General features: G+C 21.3%; 2 protein-coding genes across 2 annotated transcripts; one reads left to right on the top strand and one right to left on the bottom strand.

The window, feature by feature from the left end:
* Positions 1 to 27,926, top strand: LOC128962203 (pleckstrin homology domain-containing family G member 5-like). The gene is made up of 9 exons (XM_054308557.1): positions 1 to 43; positions 9,072 to 9,121; positions 21,612 to 22,091; positions 23,981 to 24,130; positions 24,218 to 24,328; positions 24,425 to 24,574; positions 25,155 to 25,292; positions 25,412 to 27,261; positions 27,894 to 27,926. The coding sequence occupies exons 2-9, from the start codon at positions 9,119 to 9,121 to the stop codon at positions 27,901 to 27,903; spliced, it is 2,892 nt and encodes a 963-aa protein (XP_054164532.1). The 5' UTR covers positions 1 to 43; positions 9,072 to 9,118; the 3' UTR covers positions 27,904 to 27,926.
* LOC128962205 (nucleolar protein 10-like) lies at positions 1,381 to 3,648 on the bottom strand. The gene has a single exon (XM_054308559.1). It carries the CDS (start codon positions 3,498 to 3,500, stop codon positions 1,428 to 1,430), a length of 2,073 nt encoding a protein of 690 aa, XP_054164534.1. The 5' UTR covers positions 3,501 to 3,648; the 3' UTR covers positions 1,381 to 1,427.
* Positions 27,927 to 28,000: the final 74 nt, after the last annotated feature.

Genomic DNA, 28,000 nt, shown 5'->3' with positions numbered 1-28,000 from the left:
CGACTAAAGCTGACCCGATTTCACTACAAGCAACGCAGCTTCGGTATGTTTGACACCGTTATGAAAAACTTATATTAATATTATTTATACATACTTTATACAGTATTAAGTTTATTAAGTATATACTGTACAATATATACAATATAAATTATACTGTACACACACATACACACAAACAATATTTAGCTTAAAAACAAGTCTAAGTATCACTTTATGTGTAGATTATTGTCAAACTTAATACTTAATATTGTATAATTAGCTAATAAATCAATAATAATTATTAAATTATAAATTTAAATTTAAAAAATGTTTTATATTAGGTTTTTAATAAACAAAGATACATTTACTATCTAGAAATTGTCAAATAACAAAATTTCTAATTATTCCTATTAAATGTTTATACAATTTCTTTGAAATCAAGTTTTTTATAGAAAATTTTAATTTACTATCAATTGATAATCGTTGACATGTATTAATTTTGTCAACTTTTAATTTATATATACAATTCAAAAGCAATAATGGATCCCATATATAGAAATTATTTTTTTTGTTATTTCTTTTAATTTTTTATTTTGTTTATCCATACATTTAAGACATCATTTTATAGGATAAACAACAATAGTAATGCATTTTTCACTTGTTATATGAACTTATTATATAACTGATAACTTATATGAGTTGTTATATAAACAATATTTATAATCAAAGTTTTTATACATTGAATCTTTTGAAACAGTGTAGTGATTGTTATCTAACCGCTCACTAACAGAGAGTAACTTTTGACTTACTTTAATAAATGATTTAAAAACACAATTTAATGAGATTTAATGCTAAAATCATATAAAAATTAATTCATTTCTATAACTTTAGTAACATAACAATAAGATATACTGTTGAAAACGATATTAATATCTTATATTAATGGGTAAATCAAATATCTTAACAATATATTTTAAACTTAATAATTTAAAACTGGATATCTATTTTATGAAACAATTTTCTTATATATTAAAACTGTATATAAAAATTAATGTGAGATTTAATCTAAAATCATAATAATATGGAGTAAAACAATGTTTTCTTAAGGCTAAACAAACATATATTCAATGAATATAAAATACAATATAATAAATTATAGTAAATGTTATTTAGATAACATTTGTCATAAATAATTTTTTTTTATTTTGTTTTAAGTATTATTATTATTAATTTAACATTTATTAGAAATAAAATAATCAAAAATAAAGATTTAATAAAAAATGAACTTTTGTTTAAAAAGACAAATAATGAGAACAAAGAGTTCAGTCGTTTATATTTTAATATAAATAAAATATACGAGAATTTGGGCCAAAATTTTATTATAATTAAATATATATTTTATATTTATTTATTATTATCTATTTTAATATAACTAAAAACAAGAAAAACTAAAACATTTTTTTCGAAAATTTCAATCCTTTGGCTCTTCGAGCGACTTGTTTTCGCTCCAATAGGTGTTTCTCCATCTCTTCCTTATTATTATTATTATAATTTTGTTTTTTGTTTTTCTCTTCACTTTTAACTTTGAATGTCATGACTCGGTTACCATAAACCCCACCACTTTTAGAAGTACTTCCAGAATTCAATTGATTATTTGCATCAAAGTCGCGAAGTCGCTCTTCAAATGTCGATTTTGTTTTCTCTTCGTCGACATTACTGTTCATATCATTAATATTAGCAAATGATTTGTGATCTTTAAGTTTATAAAACTTTGTTACACGACTTTCTCGCTCTTTATTTCTGTTTTCTTCTTTAAATTGTCTAAAATTTTGTTTAACTTCTTCAGTCCACTTATGATTATCATCAGAGCTTTCTGACTCTGACTCTTGTTCATCAAAATCACTGTTATTATCACTTCCACTATCACTTGGAATCTCATCAAAATTTTTAACATATTTTGGTTTTGATTCGGTTTGAAATTTTGGTACATTTTTATTAATTACTGGATGTAAAAGTCGATAATCTTCACTCTGTTCGTTGATTTCAAAGTCTGGATTCGTAAAGATATCTTTAAATCTATCGTCTTTAAGAAGATCTGGTTTGGATTTCTTAGAGCTTTTTTGTGACACATTTTGAGCTTCAAATGCCAGACGTTGTGCTAATTGTTTGTTAACTTTGGGTAAATCACTCTTTATGTTCACTCTATCGGCTCTCTGAGACTCAATCTTTTCTTTAATCTTCTTTCGCTTATACTCTTCATAAGCAAATGGATCTGAAGAAGCTTTAGCCTTATGATAGAGTCTAATATCTATGAAGAAGCCGTGCATATAAGCCTTCAATAAATTAGTTCCCATTAAATGAGTTAATCCCAAATCTTCTAAATCTTTTTGTGTGACAAACTGGTAGTCGTCGTAAATAGTATTTTCGTTGGATTCTTCCAACTCTTCAGTGATTCTGTCGAGAAAAGAGCACCATTTGGGTGCAGGTCCTACACTTGGCATATAATAAGACAAGATTTTTGGTGCCTCATTGGCCACAAACAACATTCCAGTGTTGGGAACTATACATAAATCGTTAAAATCAGAGTCGGCCTGAATTGCAGTGTAAGGCTGACCATCATTTCTGTGCCACAATTTCACTATTTTTGAATCCATCGAAGCAATCAAATCAAGATCATCAATAAACTCAATGTCTTTAATGGGAAGTCCATATCTATGATCTTTAACTAAATAAGGTTTCGATGACCTAATATCGTATAGCAAGATCTGACCCGTGGCGGTGCCCACAGCCATATGGATGGCATCCCTAAAGGTTACATAAGTGACTGATGGTATGCCATCAACAATAGATTCATTGGTAACACTACTCAGACCACAATCTAAAACACCGACACATGATTTAGTCCTCGGATCAAATGATTCGACCATTCCTTCATGAGATCCACAAACAAATAGATTATGGTATCGATTGATGGCACAGGTATTAAATGATATGGATTTAGTGTCAAATGGTTTAAGAAATGAACCGATTTCGAGGTTGAGTCGGTAAACATGACTACTGTCACCAACAAAATAGAGGTCACAAGTGCTGTCATTATATACCATATCACGACCAAACCGTGGTATACGTATCCGATAGTATCTACCGGACTGTGAATGCAATTCAACATATCTGTCGACAAACAAGAAGACGAGTTTAGTGTAATCTTCGGACAATATTTTAAATTTGACCACTTCTTCATCGAAACACCGTTCAAACTTCATCGCCAATTGGTTCACATCATAACATCGTACGCGTGGCTTATAAACACCAGTCGACAGTATATATTGACCATCGGGTGACACTTCAACACATCTGCTTACAGAAGGCATCTCAAAGTCTTGGATCAGTTGAATGCGACGCCGAAGATCCACATCTTTCTTGACCAGCAATCGTTTCTTGCGGTCGGACAGCCATTCGGGTATAGTCTTACCGTGACTTAAGTTATATATCTTAATGTCGTTTACTTCTGACACTTGCATTGTTGTCCACTTTGACCATCAAATGTCTTCATATGTAATGTTTATCATTCAAATCAAATGTATTGCAAACACAACACTAAACACAACATTAAAAGCACAACAAATGCAATGCTTTTGCACTCAAACCACATGTTTTGACATTTAATTTGTATCTAATATTTCATACAATAGATGGCATATCTGTTGTGAATTCTATTAATATTAATATTAATTATAAATATATTTTAGTTTCTAAAGAATATTCCGATTTAAACATAAAATCATAACATTTTTAAAACAAATTTTCTAATCTTTTAGTAAATTTTTAATTGTTTAAACTTATTAACAAAAATATATATTTTCTATTAACTTTAAATTTATTAAATTTATTGTAACTTTGTTTTTTATTTTAAAAATAAATACCAAATAAAATAAAACTAATTTGAAAATATGTAAACAAATTTATACATTAAAAACAAATATTTTATACATAATATTAATATCTGATTCAAATAGTAAATCTCTGTAAATTAATAAAATCTTACTCTTTTTATTAGTTATTATCACTTACTACTAGTATTTAATTGATTATGATTTTGATTTTTTTTAATAATTAGAAATGTTTAATAAATTTATTGAATTATTATAATTTGAGCACATAAAATATAACGAGTATTGAAAAATAAAAATTTGAACAATGTAAATTATTAAAATAGCAAATTCATTAAATTCTAATTAAGTTTAAGCTAAATTAAGTTTTTAACAGTGAAATTAAGAAATACAATAATTTATTATTATTAACATTTTAGCAATAAATATAAAGCTAAATGTGTTAATACTATAATATAAATGTTTTGTTAATTATAAAATTTACTTCAATTGCATAACACACACACACTATGTCCTTTAAATACCCTTTTCTAATGACTTTGCAATTTGTAAGTACAGTATATGCTTACAATTTATTACATAAATTATATCAAATCTAATTAATTTGATAAGTTTATATATTTTTTTATTTAAAATATTTTTATTGTAACTATTAAAATTATACAATGTTTATTTTATTAATGTTTAATTATTGAAAGTTAATTAAAAATAAACATAATATATACAAATACAGTAAAAGGGTATAAGTCATGATATAATTGTTTAAAAAACATGAATTTGATTAATAGTTTATTATTAATAATATTAATAAATGTACAATACTTTCTTAAATAATGCATTTCAAGGTTAAAAAATTATTTATATAAATAATAAGAAATTTTTTAACACAATTAACAAGAATTTGAATTTTAAAAAGTTTCTACTAAAATAATTGAGTTATATTTTAATATAAAAAATATTTAATTTAAATTGCTATTTGTTTTTTACGAAATTTATTTAATCAAGTTTTTAATTTTTTTGTAGTATTAAAGTCACAATTTAGTTTCAATGATCACAAAATGTAATTGTATTTACTAGTAGTACAGTAGTTGTAATGAATTGATTGATACAATGAATTAATGAATTAATTTGTGCACAATATGTGTTAGATTTAGTCTACTGTATGTCACAAATATCTATTGTATAATATACAGTATATATATATATATATATATCATGTATTTTTATGTACTGTAATATATTATAGTATACGGATATATCACATTTATAGGATAATGTTTCGTTAATCATGCAATCAATCAAACAATTAACACTAATTTGGCAATTATTTATGCGATCCATTGCTAAACATAATTTATATCGTCAACTGAAATATCGGTAAAAATAGTTTGGTTTCAATAATAACAGTGCCCTCTAAATGATGTCAATAATTTATGGCAATTTGTGCCGCTAGTGATTGCGATAAAATTAGGCGACTATAACACATGCGTATAACATATTTACAGTCATTTATACATTATTATTATATTCACATATTATATGTATTTCAGTAAACGTAACGATTGTGTGCCCATTAAGTTATAGACACGAGTTTTCTCTAAATAAATATATTAATAATAATCACAACTTTTTTCACTATAAAAATAATAATATTTCTCACATTCAATAAACAACACTTTGACAAACTATTTTTACCTATTGTATAATATATTAATAAATATTTTATTATTAATGTTATTTTTGAAAGTTTTGTTAACATCTATAATAACTGTATAAATATCACAAATTGTGATATTTATAATCATAAATATTTAACACAGAGGTAAGTGTTTTATTAACTATTTAAATAATTTAATCATGTTTAGATTTTTGTCATAAACTTAAGTATAATCTAGTCTAATAAAAATCATATCAATAAATAATTTTTATAAATATGTCATTTAAAATAAAGATTAAATAATTAATGTAATAATTTTATCACATTTTTTAAAAGTTCTCAACAATAGTTACTATTATACAAATATAAATATCATTATTTTGAAATTTATTATCTTTTTGTGAACTATATTTAACATGTTTAAAAATATAGATCGTGTTAATGAATTTTTTAAAATTATCATTTTATAACTGCTATAAAAATAAAACTATGAATAAAATAAAAGTTTAATATTATATTATACAATATATGAGTGTTAAGAGACTTACCTTAAGTGCAAAAACTCTTAAAATAAAAAATCAAATTTTTATGTTATTTAATGACATATTAAACACAAGTTTGTTGTGAAGTTATGCTGTCATTGATTATATCGTATGAATAAAATTCATGAATAATCACATTTTATTTGTTGGCTAAACAACAAAAAAATCCATTTTTTAGTATAGTCAAAATACAATATTTAAATATATATTCAATATATATATAAATTTATTCAAACAACAGTAATAAAAAATTGAATAATAATTTTGCTATAGTTTATTTTATTATTATTATTATTACTGTATATATTATAAGAAAAACTACAAAACAAATATTATCTAATAATTACAATATATATGGTAATTATTAAGTACGCTTACAAATAAACATAAATTGATTTAATAAATACATCGACTATTCAATTATTAAGCGATGAGATTGTGAGTCGTTTTTATTTATTTCTTACTCTTTAACATGATTTTACAAATTGTTATAAAAATTTATTTTATGGTACTTTTTATTGTTGTGTCGTTTTATATTGAATTTTATTCAACTGGAAAAGACTACAATAAATAAAAGTTTATAATTTGATTATTTACTTATTTTGGTGTCTTATATGTACAGTATATATCAGTATTGTACTGTATATACCAAAAGTCATTACCAAAAAAAACCAATGAATAAAATAGAGGACAAATGTAAGTGTTTTAGACAAAATGAATGATAGTATAAATGATAGCAAAATTATAATTAAATTAATTATAAGTAAAGATTAAATATTATACTATTTTATACATTACTCTTATTATATTTAGTAAATCTATTAAAAATATTCATAATTTAATAGTGTTTTTATGTTATTCATTATTGAAGACCAATATATTTATACGAAATTTTGTGTCCAACCATTTGAAACCTAAGAATATTCCGGTCGACTAATGCTTGAAATTGGGACACAAGTAATGTAAGAATTTTTGGTATTTGTTTTGCTCTTAAGATTTCTTGTATTTTTATGTGAAAATTAGTTTCACTCAAACATCTTAAAAGGAGTTACTTTTGACTCACTATTATAGCACTTATTTTAATGGTTTCTTTAGTTAAACCAATTTGATAGTAAACTCCGGAGTGTTTGGCTGTTATGTTAACCAGTGTTTCACAGTATTGTTGTTATTGTTGTCGTCTGAGAATTGTTAACATTTCAAACATACCGTTCAAACGAATATATATATATATATATATATAAAAGTAGACTAAAACTATTGAACAATATCTTTCAAATAACGGAATTCACAAAATTGTAATCATTTTTCAACTAATATATATATATATATATATATATATATATATATATATATATATTGTATTTTTGAGTAACAAAAAATATTTAAGTCAGAAACAAAAAAAAATAGTTTACGAATTGATTGTTTGGAAAAAATTTTGAACCATTTTGTCAATCCGTTAGCAAAAGTGATTGTATTATTACTTATAAATTTGTTTTACATTACTTTCTAAAAATATAGCATTTCTTGAGAGAGAAAAAAAAGTGATCATTAAGTTTGATAAGAAATTGTTGTGTCTCACGGTTTTAACATATTATAACCATTTAGTGTAGAAAATGTTGGCTCAATTTATTGGTTATAAATTTGCTTAAAATATTTGCATAATATTTTTGTTGTTGTATTACATTTCAATATACTATTTATTGAATAATGTCAATTCATTTCAAATATATTTATAACTTATAGTGAACATTAAATTAAAACTATTGTAATCTTCAACAAAATTTAATAAAAAAAGAAAATAGTTAAAGAAAATAACTAAATTTAGTGAATACCAGTTAATAATAAGTAAGAGATTGACTCAATTTTTGTAGTTTTGTTGCAATGATATTGCCTTTGGTAACCTATTTATCTCTTCAAACGTTTTTTCAATGAAAAGCTATTTATATCATATCAGAAGCAATGAATTTATGAGACATTGAATTTGAAAATCATTGATGACTCCAAACATATGTTTTTTACAGTATAATACTGTATTAAGTTTTATATTTATTATAGATATAACACATTATTGTTATAAAATATTTTTATTTTAATATAAGTATTTTTAATGTTTTGTAAATTATTATATTATTATTTTTGTTTTGTTTTTTAATTGAATAATTCTTTAAAATTGTAAAAATGCTAAAATATATTAGAAAAAAATAATTTGAGTGCATAACAGTGTGTAAAATAAATTTTTAAATTTTAAAGTTGTGTCATATGTGCTGCTGACTCAACAATATTTTATTTGTTTTTCAAAACTACATTTTATGAAATTAAAGTAAAAAAATATCAACTAATTTGTACATTAAAACAATTATAATGACAAAAACAGGCCAATTGTTTGTAATAACTATGTATTTACTAATATGTTTGGTATTGAGTATTAAATGTCAGTAAATTACAAAATGTTTTAATTAATGAATGCTAGAAATTATTTTATCAAATAATAACAATAATTAAGTTATATTTAGTAAGTTATATATAATATATTTGTAAAATTATTTAAAACTTCAATTTTATAATAATTGATTTTCTTTCTAATTTACATTTAATTAATATCCAAACATTTAATCTCAATAAAAATTAAAAACTATGTGAATAATAAATACAATTAATTATTTGATAAAATTTCTAAAATCCTAATAATTATCACATCATTTATAAATACACGGTATTATGAATAATAGTCAAAATTATTACATTTATTTTTTATGTCACACACACACACACAAACACACACTAAGATAATATATATACTAAAGTAAAATATACAATATATTTAAATAACAAAAAAGTGTTTACAAATAAAGCTCTCAATTACTTTGAGTATATGTAAAATAACACATTTTTAATTAACTTTGAAAGAACGCTTATATTAAATATAATGTATAATATATAATATACAGTACTTAACAGTATTACTAATTAGTAAAATATGTTTAATTTATATTTTTTTAACAGATGATGGTTTGAATCCTTCGGTTACATTAATAAACAGCAGACCTTTAATGGTATGTCAAAAGTTTTTTAATTGTATTTTTTATTATTACAATACAATACTTACAATTTTATTACAATAATCATCAAATAATTTATTCAATACATGTATTGACAATTGTATTCATTAATTTTTATAAAAAATACTTTATCGATGCAAATATTTTAAATGTATGATTATTATAATAAAATGTGAAAATTTTGTGGGAAATAAAATTTGAATATTATATATCATTAAAGTGGTATAGGTTTTTAAAGGAAATATCTAAAATAAATTTTGTATTTAAATTGTATGTCTTATATATATAATTTAAATATGTAGTATACGTTAAATTTATTAATCTTAGGCTTCTAAATAATATTATTGTATATTAGTAGAAATTCTATATTTGTATTAATTTAATTACTATACAATTAGGGCAACTCAATAAAAATAGACTTAAGTACTCATAAAGCATTTTACTATATTAATTTTTGTTTTTATTTTTTACGTAAATATATTATTTTATGTAAAAATTTACCTGTATAAAAAATTAATTTTAATAATTATTATATTCTAATAAAATCGATAAGAAATCAAATTCTAAACAAATAGCATTTCGTTAATACTTAACATTTACTAATTATGTTAATTATAAATCAATTGTCAAAATCCGAATCCCAAAAAATGTTCAAAAAATATCGTAATTATAGCTTTTTGTTTTAGTAGAAATCAAACCAAAAAACTAATATATATATTGTTAGTCAAAACCTAAAACTAAATAAAACTATTAATTTTTTGAATCCGTAAGAAATTATAATTAACTGTTAAAATTAAAACCGAATTCAACCGAATCGTATACGTTCTGAACTCTACTATAAATTGTTATTTATTTTATTTATAATTTTTTGTAAAATGCTTTATTTAAATCTTATTATTTATCAATTAAGATGTTTTTTTTAAATGATATTAGTGATTACTTTATTAGTTACTTATTGTTTTTTAGTAGAACATTTAAAATCTAAAATTTAGATAATAAATTATCTAAAAAATAGCATAAGTAGATTTATATGTTTTTATAAACAATTTCATCAATTGCAATGTTAATTTGTCAACAATAGATTTGAATGCAAAATACAATAAGAGAAAATTCATAGAACTTTTCTCACATATATATATATATATACAGTAATTCACAACCCTAAATATCTATAAAATGTGTTAACAAACCAATTATACTATTAATACTTTATTATTTGCTAAAAATGACATTTGAAATACATATGTTTATTTTGTTTAATACTGATATTGATATACTGTATAATTTAGATTATTTTCAGTTATTTTTAAATTATATATAAAGTTTAGTAAAATAAATATAATATAAATATAATTAATAAGTACTTGAAAATATATTGAATGCTAATTTTGTTTATAAAAATAAGATCTTTTAATAAAAATTTTAAACTTATTGTCTGATTTTAGCTTAAAATAAAATTTATAGACATATATTACATATTACATATTACATAATAATATATTTATAATTTGTTAGCAGAATTAAAGTTTTCTTTAAAAAATATATTCATCTGTTTATCAAAATTGTGAAAAATAAACTTTTAAAAATTTATTAAAAATAATAAATGATAATATTTTAAAATAACAGTCATAAATAGCATTTTATGATAATAACAATAACCAAGTTTGGTATAAAATTGATAGCGAAAATAAAATATAGTTTATGTCTATAACTTTATTACATAACAGAAATATTGTAGGAAACGTTTTGATAGATCGATAACACAATAGTTATTACATATTTTTAGATTATATTGTAGTTTTGATATGTAATCGAATGTTTGTAATGCATGGGTAGCGGGAATATCCCGGGAATATCCCGGGAATATCCGAGGAAACTAAAAGAAATGTTCAAATGGAGGGAATTATTTAAAGGAAGACAATTCTAATGTTTTAATGTTTTTATAGTAAAAAATTATTAAATAGCAGTCTTGACGACCCATTTCTAGTGACATCATTATAATGAATCGTTTTGTCGCTATTAATGTCATATACAATGGGTTTATATACAGTATATTGTGCTTTATATGTGAGTTAGGCCTCAATTATTTATCACAAAACCAAATGTTAAGCACAAATTTTTTTCCATATTATTTCATCACAAATCTACTCACTTTTAAAACAAATAAATTACAGACGATTATTACAATATATCATAAGTATTGTATATATGAAAAATATATTGCATTTGTGTTTATGTCTATGAAAACCATATTATTAATTTTATCATTTATTACATTTATCAAACACATAGTTTATATACAGTATAATATTTATAAATTATATAAATTACATGATTACTGTTTAATACAAATCAAATGTATTTTTTCCAATATTACAAATTATGTGTTAATAATTAAATATGTTTCTAAAACAAGTATATATCGATCTCCAAAATTAATAGATAGCATTTGAATTATTAAAATGTATTGTTATTCTAGTTTAGTATTTATTTATATTAAGGTTTAGCCAAATAATTATTGTATGTATAATATTGTTTTGTAAAATAACAGCAATTTTGAAAAAAATATTTAAAATTAGTGTTTACTTCTAAATTTATTGAACCACAAAATCATTTAATGCTCTAACAAATGTGATATTTAAAAGTTTCAAAATTTTCAAAATTGATGACTTTATATATATAGTTCAAAGTCTTATATTATTTATTTTGGTTGACTTGAAATTTTTAAAAAATTAATAAATTTATGAAAAATATATTGTTAATAAATAAAAGTAATATTAAATTTTATAAAATAAAGAAATAGTTTCTCTTAAGTTTAAATAGCTTATGATATGAATTCTTTATAAATCATTTATTTTAATTAAAATTGTATCAATTTTTATCTACAGTATTACTATATAAAATAATTGTAATATTTCAAATTTTTATTAAATTTTTTATATAGATTTAATTAATTAAATTAATCCATTTTATTAATTTTGTTTAATAAAATATTGGGAAATATTTAAAAATATTTTAATCTTACTGTAAGTCTAAAACAGTTCAAGTATTATTTAAATAATTTGATAAATTTATTTTATATAAATATGTTTTATTGTAATTAAAACATTTAAATTTTTAAAATATTTTGAATTTTAAATATACAAACATCTTACTATTTAATAAAGATTCTTTATAACATATCCTCATTAATATTTATTATTATAAAATAAATTTTTATTTAAATAATTCAAATTATATTACTCATTATATTTCATATTAAAGTTTTAATTTTTTATTAATAATACAAATTTTTATAAAAATTAGTAGAAAATTATTTATATTATTTTGATATTGTTTAAAGATATTAAGTTCAATTTCATTTACTAAGAAAATGCAATACAATACATTAATTGTTTGTTTTATATAATAACTATATTTGTATGAAATTATAGATTGCGATAGTAATCAATGAATGTTTAATTTTTTAAACCTTAAAATAGATTTGCAAACCATTTGTGTTCACTTAGTGTTATATTTTAACAATAAATTGATGTGACATTAATATTCATATAAAACTCTTTGTTAAATACATAACAACTCATAAATATCAGTAAAAAAATTTGGACAATTGACTAATTAAATTTTTAAAACATTTGTTAACATAATATTTATATGTACATTAATAAATTATTTAAACAAAATAGGTATTTAAATAGTATTTAAAATAAATATACTTTAAATTGTATTTTAATTTCATTGAGTAAATCTTTTATTGATGTGACTTAAATGATTCAGTTCATTGTTAAGAATATAATTTTAATATAAATATAATTATAAATATTAATATAATATAATAAAATTTTATATTACAGTATATTAGTATAATAAACAATTAAATACATATTTATATATATAATAAATACAATAAATAGTATATTAATCTGTGTTACTGTTCACTACTTTTAATAAAATATAATTTTAAGTTTTATATAAATGTAATTTATTATTCAAAATATTTATAATTATTACTTATTATTTACGATTTTTTATGAAAGGTTTTATTTTTCTAATTGATATAAAGTGAGAGTATTTTTATTTTGACATTTACAGACTGTCATTGCGTTTATAAATATTTTGATTTTTGTTTTATTATATGAAAATATTTGTTAAATATTTAAATATTATTTATTTAAAAATATATTTTTTAAGTAAAACTAATTTTTTAATTTTGAAAAAATAAATTTTTATTTTACAAGTAAATGACATTTATGAAGGTATATAATAAAATTCATTATTTATTGTTTAAGTAATAGTATAATACTTATATCATATCTTCTATTGATACAATCAATTACTCGATATAACATTATAAAAATGTATAAAATGCGTGAAATTGTTAATTATATATCCAATAATTAACTAAAAGACAACTTTTTATTTTTTAAACTATTTCTAAATATATAGAAAACAATGGTTTTCTCCGACAATAAAGTGACGGTTCTATGACTCCGGTTGTGATGTTGTCATAAAAATATTGTATAATTTATGTTAATAACTAGTTTTAAAGCATTATTATTAATTGTAATATAATATTGAATAAACTTGAGACTTGTTATATCATAAATTATTTTATATATTACTTATAACTTAATAGATTTTTAAAATAAATCAATTAATGAAAAGTTTAAAAATAAATAGTTCTTTATATTATTAAAAAATTAAAAATTAATATAATTTTAATTTAAGTTTTAGTTTCAGCATAGTTTTAGCTTTATTGCATTCATTTGTAACAAAGATATATACGGTATATAATAACTATGCTATGATTTAATTGTGTATTCCTAAAATGGTATTTATATTTTTATAAAATTTACGTAAGTTTGATTTCAAAATTGAGTCAATTTTTATAATTAAAATATGTTATATATTAGCTAAAAGGATATTATTATGACAACTAATATGACACCACAAAAGGTAATTATAGTTTATGGGAATTTTAATTTAATTTATTTTATTACATAAATAAAAATTTGTTTTCCTTTTTTAATAAAATGATTAATTACTATTTATTTAGAAATTTGTTTACTTAAAATAGCTATATTTATATTAATTCGATAAAATCTGATATGAAATTTTATGTAAAAAAAATAATGACAATTTAAATATTATTTTTATGGATATAATATTTTTAATGCAAAAAGAAATATATTTATTTGAAACATATATTTATTCTATATTTAGAATATTTTAAAATCTATTTTTATTGCCCACAACTCACACCTCAGTTGATAATAACATTTAAATAGCGACTCCTTTTAGTTTAGGGTTTGGCCGCATCTCTGATAGTATTAAAAAAATCAAATTTTATATTTTATTTTATATTCATTTTTATAGTTTAGAGAAAAATATTTTTTATATAAAAATATATTAATAAAAATGTATACAATATGTATGGCAAACGACATCAATCACAACATTCAATGAAAATGTCTTTTGTTGCAACTTTTAAATTACAAACTTAATGTCATAAATCATTTTAAAGATTTTTCTTTTATTATAATTATTTAATTATAATCTGTTTTATTTATATACAATTTTAAATTATTTATTATTTGATATTAATCTAATTAATGTTATTATTTGTATATTATAAATTAAAAAAATATTTATAGTAAACTATATGATATATAATTTATTAATTTTTAATAATACTATAGCGTTTTATACAATAAAATATATAGTAAAATAATTATTTGATGACAATAATAATAAGAATAAAAATTATTTAATAGACTTATTTAATATTGAAGTTAAATTGTTTATATATATAAATTATATTTAGATATTTTTTGTTTGTTTAATAGTAATATTAGTATTGCAATATAATAATCGATTTGTTTAATAATCAGTATTATCTATATCTTGATTAGTGGAGAAACTCATAAGAGCCCAACCCGTGTATACTTTAGAGACAACTATTATAAGTTATAATTTATAACAAAAAAGTAATTTATTTCATTGAATATAATATAATTTGCATACTTTCTGTCATATTTTTATTGCTTAATCGATTAATCCATAACCAAAATATTTTGTTAAAATAGGTATTATAATTTTGTTATTTTAGTTTTTATACATTATATTTTTATATTATATTATTATTATTATTTGGGTTAATTTCATGATAGTTTATATATAATTAATTTTGTAATTAAAAGAATGTGAAGTTAATTTTAAGTTAATTTTGTTTTTTCAAAATACATATAATACAAATTTAATTTAATAAATAATTAATAAATTAAAATTATTATTATTATTTATATACTATAACTGCTGTATGTTTATGATTTAGTTACGGTTCTGAATCTAAACGTTATACAGTTTAATGGGTATTACATTATATTGTATGATAATTATACGATTTTTCAGTTAAGATCTTAGGTGTGGTATGAAGTATTAGACTTTTCATTTAAATAATTATATCATTATTTAAAATACTTAATAATAACATAAATTCATATATATCTTAGCTGTTTTATATTTGTATTACCGTATATTATTTTTTTTAAATATTTAAATAATGTTTTTATTATTTAATATAAATATTAATAAATTTATGATAATTCTTGTAATGCATTTTATGTTAACGAAAATACAGTATATATCATAATGTATATACTGTATAGTAATAATTTCATATAAAGTTTAAGTTATAAGACATTTATGAGAAAAATGAAATTCTATACAACAGTATACTAAACTTGATATAAGTAATGAACATAAATATGAAAATTTAAAAATGCAATTATAAGAGATAAAAGGCCATCAAATTTGCTTTTGAAGACATAATTGGGTTTGTGTTGGGCTTGTGATGGGTTGTGATCTTAGGGCTAATTCGATAAATAATGTGTTAAAAGCTCCGGTATATTGAATTTTGCAAACGCCTGCACTTATCATTGCATTCTAACATATACTGGTATACGATATATGTTATATAAAATACCATAGAATATAGTATTATATTTATAAAGTAACTACAATATACAGTATAATATGTATAAATATACAGTTAGTCGATAACATTGTTATCCTTTTGTTTTAATGTTTAGCACAAAAAAATGACTTCAACTTTGATTTTTGGCTACTTTATTGGCTTTTGTATACATATATTTGCTATTTTTATATTCAGTTTAATATTAGATTAAATCAATACATGATATATAAATATAATATATATATTGGGACAAAGTTATAATAATTCAAAATATAGTTTCAGAGAGTCATTAAGTGTTCAAAATAATTGCTTTTTAGTGAAAATATAATGCAAAGCATGTATTAAAGTAGTGGTATTATAATGTAATGCAATGGATAGCAAACTTGTATAAAATATAACAGAATCTCATATTAATCGCGTGTCAACTTCTGTATCGTTGAATTACAATCAAAATAAAAGCTTTAGGTAAAAGTCCGTTATTGAGCTACCAGTGCGCTTACAATTACATATCGGAGCTATTAATATGACATAAAAGCTTTTTCGTCAATACATGACTTTACATCACATCAATTGTATGGCAATTCCTGAAATTTTCGGTTCACTTGTCTCTCAATGCATACAATATTAAAGTTATATTATTTTATTGTATAATCAATAGACAGATTGGCCACTCGTTTCACTTTTTTGTTTATTAATATATTGTATTTCCGATGTCGTTGAAGACAAATCATAATAACTGATGTGTTTTTGACAATATTTGCATTTTATATAATACATTGATTCAATTATGTTGTGTATTCATTCAATCTAAATATTATATATATGTTATAAAATTATATTTAAAAATTAAAACTACAATCAATTATTTATACTAATTATTAATTTCGAGTAATTTTAAGAGTTTAACTTTAAATAAATCTAAAGACATCTATAAACATCTAAATATCACAAATTTCTAATAATATAAATTATTATAATATGTTTATATCTGGGTTAAGCAAGGGGTAGGAGGTGGTAAGGCAAAAATACCCCCTAAGATCCAGATTTTGGCTTTTTACCCCTTCCCAGACTTTTTGAAAAAATGTGACTTAAAAACGAAGAGAAATGACTCGAATAAAATTTGGGCGCTGAAGACCAAAGGCGCCAAATATTTTTCAAATTTATAAAAATTTTAATTTTAATTTATAATATTTTGTGTTATTATGTTTTTATGACTAATATGAATGTAATTATTGAGTAAATAACAGATAGAATATCTGTATTATGTTTATCATAAATAATTTAAGTATTTCAATGTTTTAAAATATTTTTCAAATCTATATTTTTTCATTGATTATCATTTATGAAAATAACAATTAATTAATATTTATATCTAAAAAGTTTTTTGATTTACAAACAAATGCTTCATCGATGACAGTTTAAGACAGTATAGTTTGCTTAATAATTTCACACTTAAAGTTAAGAGAAATTTTAAAAAACAAAATTATTATTTTACAATAATCTTTGATGTTCAATATTAATAAGATTAAGTATATTTATCAAATGACTTCAATTTTTTATAAATCATTTTTTTTTTAATTTATCTAAATTTATCTTTATAAAATAGCACAATTCAAAATTGTATTCAAAAGTAGATATAATTTATATATCTTTTATTTTTAACTAAAAAATATTTTAAAGTGTAATAATTTAATTTTTCTAATGATACAAATTAAAATTTTTAATAACTTTTTCTATTTTTGTAATAATAAAAAATATATAAGTTATCTGAATCTTTAAAAATTTATCTTGATCAAGTATTTTTCATTGATTTTTGTAAATTATACAATTGTAGAAAATTTTATGTAAAATAATGTTTATTGTTATACAATATTTTACTATTTATTTTTATTTTGCGAAATATTTATTGATTAAATCTTTCTGTGTATCAATATTTATGGTGTAACTAAAATAATACTAATAAAATTATTATTATTTTAAATATTTATTGTGCTATTATTCAATATTTTATACTAAAAATCCTTAAGTCATTTAAAGTTTATAGTTATTACAGTTTATATTATTATTATTATATTTTTCTATTGGTATAGCTTATGCAAATAAATTTTTCATTGTTATGTAAATTCTGTATATAAATTTGACTTTTTAAATATTTAAACTTAAATATATTGTTTATTTTCACACTTTTAATAGTCAAAGTAATAGAATATAGTATTTTATTAATTTAAGTATTTGTATTTTTTAATGTTTTTTAATAATTAATGTTTTATTTTTTAATGTTTAGTAAAACTCATTGCCAATAGTCAAGTGTATATTTATGTATCGGTATTTGTCATTCACATAGATTTTTATATTAAATTTTGGCTTAAATCCAAAGTTAATGAAATTTTTAAATTTGAGAACTGAGCCAAACATTACTGTCTACGTTATGACTGGATATTTAAAACGTCTAATTCATAATTCACAAATTCATAATACATAAACTATTTAATTATATTTATATCAATGTAATTATAGTATAATTAATATTCATAATATACAAACACACTAAATAATTAAAAGATATATACTTATATAATAATTATAAATTGATTATAATTAAAAGGTTTGAATCGTTATTTATGAGTTTTATGAGTGAGTTATGTGAATTGTATCGAATGAGTGGGTCAAATGAGTGGGTCAAATGAGTGGGTCAAATGAGTGGGTCAAATGAGTGGGTCAAATGAGTGGGTCAAATGAGTTTGGATAATTTAGGTTTAGGTTTTTTTATTTTGTTATTTGAGTTATTTTTATTTTGATTAACATAGATATTTACATCTATCAATATTATTGATAATTAATTAATTATTGATATTTATTTTTATTCTATACAAATATATCACAATGTTTTGCTAAAATTATAAAAATAAAATCAAAACTATTATTCATTAAATATTAAGTATTTTTATTTTTTATATGATAATACAAGTATATTCATACCAAAACTGTTTTTATTAAATCAATTTTGAAATTAATTACTTTCTTATTAATTTGAGTGAATATAAAGTATATATATACTGTATATTCATATATATATATAACATTATTTATATTAATAACAATAAGAGAATGTGTTATAAATATATACTTAAAGAAGAATTTCTTTGTGTATATTATACTTAAAGAATAAGAATTTACGAAATTTATTGCTATAATATTCAAGAATTAACTTTTAATTATTGCCAACAATTTTTATTAATAATCTTTTGAATATTTGTAAATTTATTATTTATTATTATGTAGAGTATTATGTGTTATTAATAGAGTATACATTATGTTTTACAAAATGATTATAAGTTTTTAAATATTTAGTCAATAATTTACTTTTTAGCTAAAAACTCATTTTTTCAGTACTTTACTCACAATACTTTGTTTTATAATACTTGAACTAAAATTCAATTTTATTTCTAAAGCATAACATCTCTCATACAATTGCATGTATTTTTTAAAAGCTTATACTGAATAATGTTTATATAAAATTTATTTATTTTTCTATTTAAAAAATGAATAGTTTACACACCAATAGTGTCTTTAATACTAAAAACTTGTGTTTTATAATATTAAACAATTTTGTCGGTATTATAATATCTATAGTTAAATAATTTCATTGAGAATTTGTTAATACAAAAAATATTAATACTTTAATAATAATAATAATAATAATAATAATAATAATAATAATAATAATAATAATAATAATAATAATAATAATAATAATAATAATAATAATAATAATAATAATAATAATAATAATAATAATAATAATAATAATAATAATAATAATAATAATAATAATAATAATAATAATAATAATAATAATAATAATAATAATAATAATAATAATAATAATAATAATAATAATAATAATAATAATAATAATAATAATAATAATAATAATAATAATAATAATAATAATAATAATAATAATAATAATAATAATAATAATAATAATAATAATAATAATAATAATAATAATAATAATAATAATAATAATAATAATAATAATAATAATAATAATAATAATAATAATAATAATAATAATAATAATAATAATAATAATAATAATAATAATAATAATAATAATAATAATAATAATAATAATAATAATAATAATAATAATAATAATAATAATAATAATAATAATAATAATAATAATAATAATAATAATAATAATAATAATAATAATAATAATAATAATAATAATAATAATAATAATAATAATAATAATAATAATAATAATAATAATAATAATAATAATAATAATAATAATAATAATAATAATAATAATAATAATAATAATAATAATAATAATAATAATAATAATAATAATAATAATAATAATAATAATAATAATAATAATAATAATAATAATAATAATAATAATAATAATAATAATAATAATAATAATAATAATAATAATAATAATAATAATAATAATAATAATAATAATAATAATAATAATAATAATAATAATAATAATAATAATAATAATAATAATAATAATAATAATAATAATAATAATAATAATAATAATAATAATAATAATAATAATAATAATAATAATAATAATAATAATAATAATAATAATAATAATAATAATAATAATAATAATAATAATAATAATAATAATAATAATAATAATAATAATAATAATAATAATAATAATAATAATAATAATAATAATAATAATAATAATAATAATAATAATAATAATAATAATAATAATAATAATAATAATAATAATAATAATAATAATAATAATAATAATAATAATAATAATAATAATAATAATAATAATAATAATAATAATAATAATAATAATAATAATAATAATAATAATAATAATAATAATAATAATAATAATAATAATAATAATAATAATAATAATAATAATAATAATAGCTGTAATGACAGTATTTTAGATGTTTATAATTATGATTGCTTTTTAGTATAGACGTTGATATGGAAATACAGTATCATTTATAGCAAAAACTTTTTTGTTATACAATTGTTTTATCATTATTTGTTATTATATACTTTACAATGTTTAATAATAATTGCTCTTTATTTTATTTATACAATGAATTGTTTATACTCTGTTTATTTGACCCTTTTATCTACAAATCAATTATTTATAGTATTTCTACAAAATTAGCTATAAATTAGTACATGTTTTAGAGATAAAATACATTTAGATACAGTTTATATATATATTATATTGTATATCAAACAATGAGAATGAAAAAGTTTTTAAAACAATTTAATTGTTATTAATATTTTAAAATTATTATTTTTATTTTATTTATTATAAAACAATAGTAAATAAATAATTTATTGTATTTTTTTCTCATTTTTATCATATTCACATTTAAATTGATAAATTTAAGTTAAGATATAAAAATTTTATACTCAATTTTTATATTTTATTTAATGAAAATTAAATGTTTTTAACAATTATAATAATAATAGAGTCAAAGACACCGAAGAGGAGCTCTGATGGTCTCGTGTGAGAACCTTCTGGCAGACAGTGAACTGTTGAGTGGTTCACATGAGGGCTCACTTAAGGCATTTCGTGACAGACAACTGGCGGCAAACCGCAAAAGTGGTGGCATTTTCTTTAATCCATTCAAAAGTGATCGCGAAAAGTTGGACCAATTGACTGATCTGTTAAACCTATACCAACAAACCGGTATTCCAGAGCAATCAGGTTTGCTAACGTTTCGGACCAAATCCGAGACCACCGATGACACAGATATATATTATTTGGAGGACCATTGGATGTCTATCGTTGCAAATGCCGAAGAGTTACCAAAGAAGGTGCAGAACCAGAACGACGCCATTTGGGAATTGCTTGAAACAGAAGTGTTTTACTTAAGACGATTGAAAGTGATTACCGACCTCTTCCTCGCCTGTCTTTGCAATTTGCAGAGCGAGTGTCTACTTAATGAGGTATAGCCAACCCATCTGTACTACCATTTCATTCATTTAATCATTTTTCATGATTTGTCAAACACTAAACACGACTACCACTTGATTATAAACATTGATCGATGGGTCCTATCGTTTGCCGTATTATTTTACGTTAACTTATGTCTCGCGAGTTTCAGTTAAACCTTTTACAAGATTTTATTGTTAGTCATATCAATGGCTTTAGTCTTGCATTCAATCAATTGATTACATGTTTTAATGCAATTTCAGTCTATCATTAATCCTAATTGATTGCTCTATTTATAACTAATAAAACTACAATTCCTATTAGATTCCTATTAGACCTCTTGATATAGTATTAGTATTTGTGTTAGCAGTTAATCCTTTTATAATATTTATCATTATGTCATAAATATTTTACTTTGAATTTATAGGAAAATATTATTAAAGTTATTCAGAGGATTTGCTATAAAATCTCATAAATAGATTTTACTATCTTTAAGATACAAATATAAATTGAATAAAATTTGCAATAATATTGCATAATAAAATAAATAAATTTTTATAATTAGTTAATTAAATACTATGAAAGATATAAATAAAATGTGTTATAAATATACGAGTCCATTATCACCTAATTATAAAATTGTAACTTTTAAATAAGTAATTATTTTACGTGTTTATATATTTTTTAAAATAATAAAACTAATATTAATATTACTGTTACCTAACAAGTCTTTCTTATATAATAGTCTATACTGTTTAACATTAAGCATATTGTATGTAAAGTATTACACAAATACTTTATATAAAAATTTTGAATTGAAAAATTGAATGAATTTCTAAAATAATAATAAAATAAATAATTATATGTTTTTTGATAAAGAAAATTCAGTAAAAAATTTCTAGAATTCAATTAATGTTTATTAAATATTATTATTAATATAAGTTTGTTTGAAAGCAATGATGACTTTGTGTTGTTGACAATCATATCAAAAAAAATCTTTTATCACGTGATTTACTAACAAAACATTTATGTAGAAAATATTGATTTGCAATTGTTTAACAGTTTGTTATATTATCGCAAAAATCAATACTATATTTCATTAAAGTGTTGCCTAAATTTGAAATATTTCTCTTAAATATAATCCCCATTTGAAAATTTCAACAAAATCTTTCATCATTATTTACACTCATTTACATAATTTTTATAAATTTATATGTTTTACTAACAGTTATGAAATAATGCGTAAAATGTTTCAAATATAGTATTAATGTTAGAGAATAAATAAATTAATTAATTAAACCATATATTAATGTATTATTTTTATTTTGCGGAAAATTATCATTTAATGAAATATTTTTTGGTAACACTAAACGTTTACCTATAAAGCAAGTCATAAATCATAAATATGTATTGATTTACATCGATTCACATGAATAACTGAAACCATAGTTTGATATTTTGGTAGAAAATGTTGTCAATATTGTCTCTCTTGAGTCCAACACTTTAGTCAATAAGACATTTGACATCAGATGTTGAATAAGTCCAGAGTTGTGATAAAATAAAGCCCAAAGTTATAGCAAAAGTAAACAATGCATATAAAAAATCCAAAAACCCAACAATAATTACCCATTAGTTTTGATGTATAATAAACACAATATTAACGGATAACAGAAATATACTTTGAATACAACACTATTAGACACAAGTTCTGTAAATGACTTACTTTTGTATTATTTTGTCGATATATTCTATACTATTAGTTAAAAAACAAATTTTACTACAAAAGACATTTGTGTTCTTTATGTTTCATACAAATCATTACATATTATGATTATATATATATAATATTTAATATATAAATAAAGTTTTTAACAAATAGTTTGATTTACTTTACAACTAACAGATCGATACAACAAAGATGTTCAGTAATATAGTGGAAGTGAGTGCCGCAAACCATCAGTTCTGGTTCGACCATTTACTACCTATGCTTAGCTATAGCCGCCAAACACATCAACCACTTAATCCTTTGCTTATGAAAGATGGCTTTCTTATGGTAAGTCATTACTTACAATTGAATGCTTTAATTGTTGTATTAATGAATAAACTATTGATTTGCATAATTATGTTTAATTATGTATAGTGTGATCAGTTATTTCATCCCTATATGAAGTACTGCTTAGAGCACAGCACTTGTTTGCAATATGTTAAAGAAAATCATAAAAACAATGAACTATTCAAAGCCTATGTTGTGGTAAGTGATGTTGCTTTACAAATGTCATCTAATTTATGACAACACTGTAATTAATTATACCTAACAATAACTTTTTGCATATATATAATGAATTAGTGGTGCGAAACACATAAAGATTGTGAACGACTACGGCTTATGGACTTATTAGTCAAACCTATGCAACGCTTAACTAAATATTCATTACTTCTTAAAGCTATTCTTAAGAAGACTGACTCAGATGAACATAAGATTGCACTAAAAAATATGGTATTTTTATATTTATATTATTTACTCATTTATTATTTTATATCTCATATGAGTTATTATTTTGTTTTCACTCTTGACATACGTCCTCACAATTTTATTATTTATACATTATATATATATATATATATAAATTATATATCAATACAAAATACTACATATATATATACATAATATTACATATATTAATATTAGTAGTATAGATAATGTTTTCTAAAACTTTTTAAAAAAAAATTTAATCAAATTATTTTTGACTATTATTTAGATTTATATTATTTTGCTTTAACTTTCTCATGATTTAGCTGTCAAAACTCAAAATTTAATTTTTTGTGTGTAAAACTTGTTTTCATTATATATTCAATAGTATAAACAGTTGTATTTGTTGTTGTAACAAGAATTCCCATAAAATTGTTAACAACTATGAGAATAAAATATAAAGAATATTCTTTAAAATAACATAAGGATTGTATAACATAAACACAAAATGCATAATAAATGAAATACTTTTTTCAGTTGTGATAATATTGATGAAGTGTTCAACTATTGAAGTAATTGATAGCAATGTATGTCTTGTATTCAACAGAATGAATGTGTGGAGCGTTTTGTTTATGGCGTCGATGCGGCTCTTCGTCGACAACATGAACAGCAAAAGTTGGCCTCAATTGTGACCCGAATTGAGAGTTACGATGCAATTGATTGCAATAACGATGAGGCAGACAAGGTATACATCTATTGACTATTATTTATAACTCATGAAAATTTCATATATTTTAACCAATTATATTGACATTAGTTGTGTTTTTTGTTTGTTTGAATAATCTGTTTAATTTGTGACAATAGTTGTTGAAAGAGTACATCCATCTGGACTTAACTCAGCCAATGAATGGTTGTTCGCCTCATTTTATAAGGCATTTGTTAGTCGAGGGATCACTCAAACTGAAGGACTCATTCGCCAGTAAAGTAGACGTTCACTGTTTTCTGTTCACTGATTTGCTTTTAATATGTAAATCAGTGAATAAAAAAAGTGGAAACAAAGTCAGAGTAATTCGTCAGCCATTCATAATTGATAGAGTCGTCACTCAAGAACTGAAAGACGGCACGGGTTTTATATTATTATATTTAAATGAGTTTAAAGTGGCTAATGCTTTACATCTGCTATACTCGAGTGACACCAAGACATGGATCGATTATATTAAGAAAGCACAGGATCTCTATAGACATACCAAAAGCATTTCTTCCGAAGCGCTAGAAATTACTTACTTTCGCAATCTTGAAGAAGAAGAAGACTATGATTTTCCATCGATGGCACTGTTGGCTACATCTCGTAATTCTCCCCGTAGTTCAAGCCGTTCCAGTCTTGTTCACTCTCATAGTGGTTCAGTAGATATGAGTGACGCCACTTCTAGCACTTCATTAGCAATGATACCTCCAGTTCACACTCCTAACTATCTTCAAAATCCAGATTCATGGCAACAACCTCCCCGTGCAGTTAGCTTTGAATTGGGAGAACTGAGAAATCCAAGTCTTGTTGTTGAAGATTCTGAATCTTTTGGTCGTTCACATAGTGTTGATAATCGATCTCCAGTTGCTGTTACCATAACTTCTCCACGACCTGAAAGACGAGCCTTTTTGTTGCGAAATTCAAAGGGTAGTTCCGGTCAATACAGTCAATATCCAAATACTTTGTCAGTGAATTTGCCACCGAGTTATCATCCTATGTGTGATCACAAACAAAGTCTTAAATCTCCACCATCTCTGCCATCAATACAACTTCCTGTTTATTCATCGCCAACTAAATCCATAACCCCATCAACAGTTCGTTCATTACCTCCCCGACCAACTTCACCTACAATACTGAACCGATCCCTAGCATTCAATGCAAATAAGCCACCGCTCCTTAAAACAAAAAACATTTCGGGGCTATTGATACACTCGGCTCCGGCCAGTGAAGGGCCTTCACCTGTTCATAGTCTCGATAACGATACACACTTAGACAATATTACACAATATTCATCAAAATCAGATGAATCAATTGACAAGAATATTGATAACACTACTGAAGATCCCGAGTCTATTAAGGGTCGCATTAGTCAGAAAAGAAATGGTAGAGCAGCCGAGCGCCGGTACCATACGGCTGACTCTATCGAACATTTAAAAAAAGAAAAAGACTCGTCAATACACAAAAGGTTGTCCTGGAATTATGGACAACACAACCATAACCACAACCACAACCAAACTCATGGCAATAAAGTTATTCCTTCGCATTGCGAAAGGATTTTATGCAATAAACACTTCAATAAATGTCTGAGCGCTGAATCGGTCTACAGTTCCAGTGGTTTCAGCAGCACTTGTTCTGTGCCTTTGAGTGTCGGTAGTTCTGAATGCGAACAGTGCGGCATTGAAATACTCGATCACATCCAAGAAATGGACTCCTATTCCAATTCACCCGCCATTACGCCCAACCATCTCGACGACGACCAAACATCACAATCAAATGATTTCGATTGTAAAGTCAACTCTAATCTCAATATTAAAGAGTCGGACATTAAAATTGATATTTGCGAAGTCAAAGATGGCATTTCTTCAGTTCAGATCAGAGTCACCGGAACTCCAAATCAGGTGAAGCCATCTAAAGCTGATCTCAAGAAAATGAAAGAATTTCTACTTACAAACTATAACGTCGAGTCTTCGTAAGTATATTTTATATCAATAGTAATTGTATTGACATTATATTGATTTGTAAATGCAATTAAAAAACTATAGATTTCACTTATTAATAATAATGTACTGATATTTGCATTTTCATGAATAATGAAAATATATATAATATATTACATTATATAAATTACCTTAACTATAACTATATAAATAATATATTTTTAGATTTAATAATTTTTTATATATTTTTAAAAAATGATGATAATTTAACACAATATAAATCTAAAAAATATTGTTATTGAAATCTATTAGTAGTGAGATTAATATACATATATATTTGTTAAATAAAATTATTAAAGCAAAATATCCCAATTATTATATTTCATAAATATAATTGACTTATGGATACATTAGGTAATATAATAGATATTATTAGTTTGTGTAAAGTTTAATATAGTGTATATAATTGATATATTGACTAAATATCCAATTAATTTACTTATTTTACTTGACTTACCCTCTAAACCGCTTTCTTTTTTTATATTATGTATTGTATTATCCGATTTATGTAATATATTGTTCAATACATGAAGTAGTTATCTTTGGTGTCATTCATTAATATATATTATTGTTTTGTTTGATATGTGTGTCTATATATATATAGAGAAGTCTGACAGCATTATCTGATGATCAGAAGATTGTGATAAATTGATTGATAAAAATACAATAATAATAAACCTTTGGTGCTCTTATTAACTATATTTTGGGAAA

The sequence above is a fragment of the Oppia nitens genome, unplaced genomic scaffold, assembly GCF_028296485.1.
Source record: "Oppia nitens isolate AA-2021 unplaced genomic scaffold, nextdenovo-longstitch-racon4-pilon3 scaffold6_pilon_pilon_pilon, whole genome shotgun sequence".
NCBI classification, from domain to species: Eukaryota; Metazoa; Arthropoda; class Arachnida; order Sarcoptiformes; family Oppiidae; genus Oppia; species Oppia nitens.
The sequence above is the reverse complement of the archived record's forward strand: the minus strand, read 5'-3'. Positions and strand labels throughout refer to the sequence as shown.

Excerpts from the sequence above, each read along its gene's own strand:
- LOC128962205 (XM_054308559.1), bottom strand. The coding sequence starts at position 3,500 with ATGCAAGTGTCAGAAGTAAACGACATTAAGATATATAACTTAAGTCAC.
- LOC128962203 (XM_054308557.1), top strand. Across the intron at positions 24,131-24,217 it reads TGAAAGATGGCTTTCTTATG|TGTGATCAGTTATTTCATCC; the intron begins GTAAGTCATTAC and ends AATTATGTATAG. Across the intron at positions 24,329-24,424 it reads TATTCAAAGCCTATGTTGTG|TGGTGCGAAACACATAAAGA; the intron begins GTAAGTGATGTT and ends ATAATGAATTAG.